Source organism: Chelmon rostratus, chromosome 3 (genome assembly GCF_017976325.1).
Source record: "Chelmon rostratus isolate fCheRos1 chromosome 3, fCheRos1.pri, whole genome shotgun sequence".
Taxonomy (NCBI): Eukaryota; Metazoa; Chordata; class Actinopteri; order Chaetodontiformes; family Chaetodontidae; genus Chelmon; species Chelmon rostratus.
In genome coordinates, this window is record NC_055660.1 from 1,286,599 (window position 1) to 1,296,864 (window position 10,266).

Sequence of the window (10,266 nt, forward strand, 5' to 3'; positions counted from 1 at the left end):
GCGCTGTTGCTCACTGAAGACGTTTTACATCTTGACATCGTTGGTTTTTGCTGCAGCTTTAAAACTCACTGTGGCTCTCTGATCACTTTTTCAGGTGGGAGTTACATGACTGATGTTCCTCACGTTGTTTTAATCTGGCTTTTCTCTCACCACCACCACAGTCATGATGGTAAAGACCGAACATTTCTATGAATCAATTACAAACATACTAAATCTGCAGCAAACGTTCAGTGAGTGTTGCGTCTTAACTTTGAGCTCCTTTTGAAGTGACGACCAACACGTGAGATCTGAAAATGGATGTGAGCTTTTCTGTGCTGTAGCTGAGGAGGAATAAACGCTGCGTGCATGCATGAATGCAGCGTCACCGTTTGATCACTGTGTGGTGTGAAGGACAATCTGTCACTCATTTCTTTCCTATCAGGCCAAAAGTTTGGAGCTTTTTGTTTCATGATTTGTAAAATGTCATTTTTTTTGCACCTTTTAAGCACAAACTGAAAAATTAAAAGACATGAAAAGGCTTTAAGTCTTTGAAGTGTGTTTTTTGGTTTTGATTCTATGATTGAATTCCATTGACAGGATGCTATGTGTAACGACCTGCCTGTCATTAAAGTCGTTTGAGAGGATGAGGTCCTGTATGTTTGGTTTATAAGCACGCTGAGTCCAGGAAAGCTTCAAACATGTAATACTTTCAGGTTACACACGCCAAACGGATGGTAATCGTGCCCTGGTGGCGAATATGTAACAAGACAACAAAACTGAACAAAAGGCGGTCAACAAAAATTGCGGCTACCTCCACTCCTCTCTCTCCTCCGCCGTGCAGGTAAACCAGCTCCCTGTATCACCTACAGCAATCATCCCCAGTGCCCACGTGACCCAAGCCCTGTGCATCACCGTGATCAAGAGATAAATAATCCACCAGTGACACAATACGGCTCCTACACTATATTTCAAAAAGCCTCATTTTTAGTGCAGAGGAACTTCATTTTGATTCGTTCTATGATTATGTGGTAAATTTTTCATTTATTCAAATACAACGTGCTCTTCTTTACCTTAATATCGTCTTTCTTTTTCAAACGCAGCTCTCTGCAGGATGCACGGCGACAAGCTGATGGATCTGTTGGTGGCTGCGTATCAGTAAACCTGAGTTCCATGTAAACCAACAGCTAACGGCTTTGGTTGCTTGGTCATTAGTTGAGAAAGCTAAAGTTAGCAACAACATGAAAACTAGCTCAGCGTGAGAAAACACGTGGATATTGTGCCCTCAGGCTCTTCCAGTCTGTGTGTTCGGTCTTATTTTGAAGGCCACTCAGAAGAACTGGACAGAAACAGCCGGTCTTCTCGCTCATGCAGGTCATCCAGAGGCATCAGTATTAAACTGAGGCCGTTTCATAACCACATAAAAACTCCCTGCAGCTGTTTTAATGCTATATAAAACTAACACATGCAGTTAATGCTGGTTAAAACATATTTGATATAACAAAGTGTGAATGTGACCTGAGGAACTGGTCTCATGTGTCAGTGTCGGTTTTCACCACAGATTAAGTGTTCAGTATGTCTGAAGCGTGTCTTTGGCTGCCAGGGAAATGACCTTGATGCCGCTTCATAAAAATCTTTTTGGCCGTCTCGGGGATGAGACCGCGCTCCCCTTCGACGCCCCTCGCTGCTCTGCATATCATTACCCGGAGACGCAGCTCAGTCCGAGGACGAGCAGCGCCGACGACCTCCCCGACTCCGAGCCTCGGAGGAGACATGCTGACATGGAGGACTCGACAGAAGGAAGGGAACGCGTCTCTGGAGGGGACGCCGATGTCTCAGAGAACATCATGTGTGTGCCGTCCATCCTCTCCCCCTCTCCCTCCCTCTCTGGTAGCTCCCTGCCCCGTGGCGTTTGAGAGGAGTTTGAGTGTTTGGCAGGTTAAATTTAGCCTATTGATGTAAGCTGCATTCCACTGACAACAGACACAGGGACACACTCACAGTTTGGCTTTAGTGTCCGGGAGTGTGAAGATCAGGGAAGATCAAACTACCGGCTGTAGGTTGACCCCTGAGCCTCCGTGTCTCCCCTTCAAGGATACAGGTTGCACACTAGGGACACCGCAGGTATGGACGAGCGTCGTCAGGGTGTGTTTGCTGATGTGTCGTATGTTTAAGTTATATTTAAGTTAGGCTGGAACAGACGGGACAGTCGCTGTATTGTGATAAATAAACTGGCTGCGTCTAACATTTATATTTGTATAAATTACAGGAGTAACTTTTCTTCTTCTACGCGGATGATCAGCCGATCAGATATATTTTCTGTCTTTAGATTTTTATTGCTTTGCTTTAGTTTGCATGAAAATCCTTTTAAACTTGTCACAAACAATCTGCAAAGTCCACAAATTGGGTTGAGTTATTGAAGATTTTTGACAGAGGAATATTTATAGCCGAACCACCAGCACCACGTTCTGCACTTGACAACAAAGCTAAAAATATTTGACTGCGAATGTTAGAAAGCTATTTTGGACATTACGTTTGAGCACTTCGTCTTTTCTTCTCGTGCTGATGGACGTCCGTCGTGTCCAGCAGCTCACACACACTTAGGACACGATATTCACCCTTGACCTTTGCGCGGATGATTTATCTTGTGGCAGCATTAAAGGGAGGTGCCGCCAACATTAGCTCACACGCTCAAAAACTGATCCGGTGACGAGGCCAGATTGAAGACCTGCGTGTGTGGCGTACCAGTGGGGGCACAATGGGGCTTTAGGATTATGCAATACATTGTAATTTGTTAAATGTGACCTGGACAGAGATTACTGTAACATACAAACACCGATACGGCAGATTTATTCGACGGGGCATCGTCCAAATCATCTTCAATGATCACAGCAAACGGGAGAATTTACAGACTCTGAGAACTACAGATGTTCTACTGGAGCCGTTTCCTGTCATTCTGTCCTCGCCACCTCTCTGTCTGCTTCATACTGACAATAATACAACACACTGAAGGCTGAGGAAAGATGATCTTAGACTTGGGGGGGAATACAGCTCCTTCTTTATGACTTGGGCAGAACAACTACATCCTGTGTCCTGTATGTGTTTCCAGTACTCCTGAGCTCTGCCACCCTTGCCAAAGCCACAATGTCACAGTTCTGTACAATGCCAGCTGCAGAGAGGAAGACGCGCGCAGCGGCTATTTGCCGAGAGGTCCACGGTACCGACGGTACGATGTGACGATGTGATGGCCGAGGCTCAGCGGACAAACAGAACATCCATCCTGAGCTGGGTTCAAAATGTCAGGGCCGCTCTCCAGCACCAGAAATAAGCTAACGGGAGGATTTACTACCTATGGTGGCGAATCCTTTGTCGTTGTCCTTTTCAAAGGTCTATTTCTGGAGAGGGGGGGGAAGCCGCGAGGGCCAACTGTGTGGCTGTTTGTTATGTGAGGGTCCGTGACAGCTGGGGTGCATTCCTCTGCGGTGGAGGATGAGGAAGCACCGCGGACACACAAAACTAATTCTCAAGTAAAACCATAAATCACTTTCCGTGAGCGGGGGCACAAAGTGGGAAACGTGAATTCTGTGACGCCTTTAAAAAAACCAACCCAGCTGACAAAATGATATACATTTCTGCATGTGTATTTATATTCTGTACCCAGTACTGTTCAGATCTAAAACCAGGCCTGGATTAACCCGCTGGGGGGGAAGAACTGTCTGCCACTACCGCCCCACCCCCAAACTAGGCCGTGACAATTTGATAATTCGCAGTTTATTTAAGAATAAGCACCACATGAATATAATTTGAACCGTGGCCGAGGTTAAAGTTCCCCATCATTTCAGGCTGTTGTGTTTTTGTGTGTTCGCTCTGTAAACTGGAGCCACAGAAACACCAGTGATGATGAGTCTGATCGACACAAGCACGAGAAATAAACGAACTTTTCCTCAACGTTTGTGCCTGACAGGGGACATAATGGATCTGGGAAAGAAGCTCAGCACTCCTAAAGACATCATGTTGGAGGAGTTATCGCTGCTCTCCAACAGAGGCTCCCGGCTTTTCAAAATGCGCCAAAGGAGATCTGAGAAATACACGTTTGAAAGCATCCAGAACGAGGCGAACGCACAGCTAAACGTAAGTTACGCTCTTCAAACGCTTGAATAACAGGGCTGACCATCACCATCTGGACTTCTGGCATTAGTGGCGTCTGCATGAAAATCTGTAAAACTGCTTCTCATCAAACACGTTTATCAGGAAATAAGCTCTTAAAAAAAGTGTGACAACACATGGACGATAGCAGAGACATGTGCCTCGTGCCTCCTCGGTCCTCCAGCCAAATCCACCGAGAGGCTGCTCGCCACTCAGCTGAGGAGCTGCTCCTCTTTATCAGCTCCTGCTGCTGTGTGTGTGTGTGTGTGTGTGTGTGTGTGTATCTGAGTGCATGCAGACTGAACTCGTTCCTGCATCTCGTTGTTTTGCAGAACGATGTTTTAAGCGAGAACACACACGGTGTGGAAATCAAAGTGGATCCGCCGGCTGACGGAAATGCTGCCAATCAAGGAAACGCTGTTTCAGGTAATTCTGCCGCTCCGTCAGTGAAGCTGTTTATACGGAGCATTAACATTTACGCCATTACTCAGGATGCAAACATAAAAAAACATCAAACATGAGGAAAAATAAATGTGCTAACATTAGCACTGTGAAGACTCCATCGCTGATAATCAGTCGTACCTGTGATGTTTCTGTTGAATGAAGCCATCGAGCTGCACAGAGACTGACCGTCAAACTGTCATGATAATAACAATAACTGGCATCACACAGCTCGTCTTGTTTCATGGCGGCCGACACACACTGTATGTAACTACGATGAATTACGCGACATGAGCAGCTTTAAATGCTTAATTATTATCTTTCATTCTGTGCTGATAGCCGGCAGCGGCCTGTGCTGATTCTCAAACGCTGCAGGGGGGTGTCGTCCCGCGTCGACACTTTATATGATGAGTGCACACTTCAACTATGTGCTATTTTAAGGCCTTGGATCGCAGTGATGGACAAGTCAGGCTGCCTGTGTGAGCGCTCTCTGAGCACCGTCTCCACTCATAATCCCATCCACTCTAAAACCTCCCGAAATAAAAACAGAAAAAAGGCGTCAGAGAGCGCTCGGCGTTCTGCAGAGCGAACCGTCAGCGCGCTCTGCGGCGGCGGGACGATCCCGCAGAATATGATCCTCTCACGGCCTTTTTCTTTGCTCCGTGACAGACACGACTGCAGAGAAGTTAAACCCTTCAGCGATGCCCAAGTCCTACCACTCCCCGTGGGAGCAGGCGATCCTCAGCGACCCCGACCTCGCCGAAAGCCTCAAACTGAGCATGCCGGCACCAGACCCCCGCCCAGACCTTCCGGAGTTCAAATGCTTTAACCGGTGAGAAAACTGAGCATATTTCAGTGAATTAGCGCCTCAGAGAGCTCCTTTCACACTCAGTGTCAATTACAGGGTGGCCACGCCGTTTGGTGGCTTTGACAAAGCTCCCAGAGCGATCACATTCAAGCTTCCTGCGGTGGACCTGAACCCGCCCAGTTATCCAGAGCTGCAGGAGCCGGGTTTAAAGAGGCCCACCTTCAACAGGACGGCCCAGGGATGGATATCTGAGGGCACCCATCTGATCCTCCCCACCATCACCCTGGAACCCGTCAAAGTCCCAGAGTCTGATGACCTGTAGGCGGTCTCGCTGTGTAACCCGGCACGTCCTGCTGCAGCAGGAGGCTGCCGCGTCCCGCACGGACGCTCGTCAGCAAGACCGGCGTCCGTGCGGGACGCGGCAGCCGACACGATGGCGAAGCCGTCAATTACTCATAATCACAAGTCTGAACAAATATGTTGTCAGTCACGAGACACAAAATGTCTCAGGACTGGTGTGTTCGGTGTAAACCTCCAGAATGTAAATAGCTAAATGAACGTGTTCCACATGATTCAAAGTCGAAGAGCTTCCACCGACACTGAGAGCAAAACTGTCACTTTTATAAATGGTCACATGAATTGATGATGTAATGTAAATAAAGACTGAAACTTATTTATTGATGGCAAAAACTGGGACATGCAGCAAGTTATATTTGGTTATTATTGGGAAGCAGTATTTCAATAAAATACTGTGAAGAATCATATTAGAGGAAAATAAAATGATGACGCTCGTTGTTCTTTTTTACCATCATGTATAAAAATCTTCAAAGGAAATCTTCATGTTAGAGCAACAAATGCTTTACACACAAACACTAACATGTCAAATCATCTAAAACTTATTATCAAAATAAAAACATCAATAAAGAGATCTGAATTTCTAGATTTGTAAAAAATAAACTCTGATTTGACTCTTTGACTGTTCACACGGCAACTAACTAACGTCAGGGTCACAACAGTCTGCAGGACGATGAGGAACCTGGACTTTAACCTGGAACCCACACTGAGAAGGCTGCTAATGCAAAACACACACACACACACACACACACACACACACACACACGCACACACACGCATGCACACACACACACACACGCACACACACACACACATGCACACACACACACACGCACACACACACAAGCACGCACACACACACACACGCACACACACACGCACACACACGCACACACACACACGCACGCACACACACACACATGCATGCACACACACACACGCACGCACACACACACATGCATGCACACACACGCACACACATGCACACACACACATGCACACACACACACACACACACGCACACACACACACACATGCACACACACACACGCACGCACACACACACACACATGCATGCACGCACACACACGCAGACACACACTCACACTCACACACACTCACATGCATTCACGCACACACACACACACACACACACAAACACAACCTTGTTTTCAGTGGAATGTTTTGTTTCTCGTCTCAGATCGACTGTAGTACTGTAGTACAGTGGTACAGTGGTACAGTAGTACAGTGGTACAGTAGTACTGTAGTACTGTAGTACAGTGGTACAGTGGTACAGTAGTACTGTAGTACTGTAGTACTGTAGTACAGTGGTACAGTGGTACAGTAGTACTGTAGTACTGTAGTACAGTGGTACAGTAAAAATACAGTGTACGAATGCAAATACACTGAATGTGTGAGTGATATCTGGTTACTGTGCTTCGTCTTCACCGTGTCTGTCCAGGGTTTCATCCTGTCTGTTTCATAACTGACTTCATGCTGCCGACTGTATCTGCACATTCGTCCTGGATTAGGCAACGATTTACAAACTCTGCCCCGCAGACAGCTGGGAAACACGAGAGGATCTGACAGGACTGAACTCGAGGCCGGTGGGAACCCATGAAGAAAACCTAATACATCGCTACCATTCCTCCAAAACCTCAGTAATCCAGAGGATCTGCCAGTCACTCAGGCCGGATGTGGCCGATCAATCATCACTGTCATGATAGGAAATGACAATATGTATAATCTTAGCTTTTAATTCTTGGATTTCTGTTTCTCGCCCACATGAATCCTCAACATGTCAATCCTGTTTTAGGCTAAAAACCTGAATAATAGAAGTAACAGAAGTGAAACCACTGTGTAAACTCGAGCTGCCCCCACAGTCTCTGACTCCAGAGTAACACGTGGATATTTATAGCTGCTGCAGCTCTATTTAAGTCCCTTTTTTCAGAAAAGGCTGAACTACTACACACACAGAAAAAAGACAGAACAAAACAGACACAAAGCAAAAATGTCGTCCAAAAATAGCCGAAGGAAGAGTTGAGTGTGACAGCTGATCTGAACTCAGCCGTGCAGCATCCACACGGAGAAATGTGAAGCTTTTTTTTATAAAGAGGACCAAAAAGCCTTCGTGCATCTCAGGGGACGTTTCAGTGCTATAACTGGAGCCGGGACAGGACGAGAGCGATGCACATGCTGTATTTATACACGCCGCCTGTACTTTATATAACGTCCCATACATCAGGAGCTGCATGAACGTAAAGGCGCATTTAACCGGCCGACAGCCGCAGTTACAGCAGTCACAGAGTTTGTGACTGAGAGAAGACGCTTCTCTTTAACATCCACAACACATTTACAGCTTGGACTCAATGTGAGTGAGGACCAACAGCTCAACAACAGGGACTGCACACTGCCACTGACAAGCTGCTCAGCATGCTGTGTAGACCTTCACACATCTCCGCCTCACACACACGCACACACACGCACACACACACACACACACGCACTGTAAATACCAGAATCCACTGCACACTGCGTATCTAAAGGAAATGAGGAAAGCAGCAGCTGATGAATGCTTGGCATGAGGCCTGAGGATGGTAAGATAAGATAAGATAAGATAAGATAAGATATAACTTTACTGATCCCACACTGAGGAAATGACGTTATGTGACAGACAGCAAGAATAAAGGAGACATAGAAAAAGAACAAATAGACAATAATAGGAATAAATAATAGGATCAACTGTATATTTATGTACATTATATACAAAAAGAGGCTAAAATGAAGCTGATGTAGGCGGGAAACACTGCATCAGTCATTTCATCCTGGATTTGTAATATGAATCTGAAAATCTGGCTCACATTTATGGGTGTGCTGTTTAAAGATTTGTGCTCAGGCATCACAGCAGAACTTTGTTCTATTTTGGACAGAATCACCGAGAACATATGTGGCGAAAAACAGAAACAGGAAGCACCAATTAGTGACTTTGGTTTGTGCTGACTGTGGCTCGTGTGCAGCCTCTCTTCGTCATGCCGTCTACTCTTAAACCTGCTCAGCTCTGCAGGCTCTCCCCCTTCCAGGCCCTCCATCTGCCCCGACTCTTCTGCCCCGGTTTACTGCACGGCTACAAGCGCTCGATGCAGAGTCTCTGTTTTCTATTTGAACAAAACGAATGCTTAATATTACGCCTTATCAGCACTGCTGGAACAAATGATAAGAAAGAGGATGAAAGCAGGACTCCGTCTTCATCCAGCGAGGCTTGTTGGCTTATTTACACATTTAGTATTTTAGTCCAAATCAAAATCTAAAACCGGATCTGTTCTGTTGTTTGACATTTAGGCACAAAAACAAAAAAAGGAAAAAAGCAGGCAGGGTTTAGTCCCCACAGTGCTGCATGATTATGAAACCAGCGCAGTCATGTGATGTCTTCTCTCATCATCATCATGACAAGTTGGAAGTCTGACCTTCCGCCAGCACAGTTTGCCGTGCAGGGATTGAAGATTGCAACACAGCAGCAGTGCACTTGAGGCTACACTAGGGGCGGAGTTTGACCTCTCAAGTCTCAAAACATCACTAATCCGCGTCGGACATTCTGGCACAGGCCACCACTGGCCCCGTTTGGACAGAAAAGAGACGAATTTTCCCCGAAATCACGCTGTCCCGACCGGGCGTGTGCGGCATCCTGCAGAGGCTCGGGGCTGCCGCCTGCGTGCGTGTCGGAGGACCGGGAGAATGGTGCACTATGACAGATAGTGCGCTACATGCGACGGGACATATCTGCAGTCGTTTCTAGGCTGTTTCACTGGCAGGATTGGGACAGAAGTGCGGGGATTTGCGCGCTGACAGCTGGACCGCCCTGCGCCTTCGCTGGAGGCGAGCGACCGAGCGTCCGCGTCGCGTTCAGGTGAGTCTGCAGAGCGCTTGTTTTCGATGCCTGGACGCAAGTTGCGGCATATTTGCGCTGTTCGCGTCAACAGTTCGCGGAGAGGCTGGTGCAGCACCGGCGGCGTGTCTGCGCCGTGGGAGCGCGCTCGTCGAGGCAGCCGTGGGCTTTTTTCCGCGCAGGAAAACACGGAATGCTCATAAAATCCCGCTCAATGCACGATTTATTCCTCTTTTTGGACCCTGCTGCAAAGATGGGCGCTGACGGCAGACCGTACAGGCCCGTGCAGGCATCACATGGTGTCGGAGAGGCTGGTGCAGGAGCCCATGTGGCCGCTGATACCAAATGTAGGCTTTAAATATGAATTTACGTGCTGAGGACATTTTGCGCTCTCAAAATGACTTTGCAGTGAATTTAAAGGCTCGTCGAGGGTCGTATCTGAACGCATAGATTACAGGTTTCATGCAGAAATAAGTCAAGAACAACATGCAATAGTCCGCGTCCCTGTAAAAGTTTGACTTCCTGTTGAAAAATCATCATTTTGTGTCTCATCTGATCATAATTAGAAATACTGATTTACTGCAGCGACGTGGAAACACGACAAATGTAAAGAAGCCGGAGCAGCATCAGATTTAACCAGAATCAGTGCAGGGGTTGT

The 10,266-nt window shown here is 47.0% G+C and overlaps 1 protein-coding gene across 4 annotated transcripts; it reads left to right on the forward strand.

Moving 5' to 3' along the window:
- Positions 1 to 1,962: 1,962 nt before the first annotated feature.
- On the forward strand, positions 1,963 to 6,290 carry myoz2b (myozenin 2b). 4 transcript variants are annotated; one of them, XM_041933796.1, is made up of 7 exons: positions 1,963 to 2,100; positions 3,086 to 3,202; positions 3,941 to 4,107; positions 4,455 to 4,548; positions 5,233 to 5,395; positions 5,468 to 5,726; positions 5,790 to 6,290. In XM_041933796.1, the coding sequence occupies exons 2-6, from the start codon at positions 3,121 to 3,123 to the stop codon at positions 5,691 to 5,693; spliced, it is 732 nt and encodes a 243-aa protein (XP_041789730.1). In that variant the 5' UTR covers positions 1,963 to 2,100; positions 3,086 to 3,120; the 3' UTR covers positions 5,694 to 5,726; positions 5,790 to 6,290. The 4 variants fall into 4 exon arrangements, with proteins under 4 accessions (XP_041789730.1, XP_041789729.1, XP_041789728.1 ...); XM_041933795.1 differs by having other exon boundaries at positions 5,793 to 6,290; XM_041933794.1 differs by having other exon boundaries at positions 5,468 to 5,723.
- The last annotated feature ends 3,976 nt before the right edge of the window (positions 6,291 to 10,266 follow it).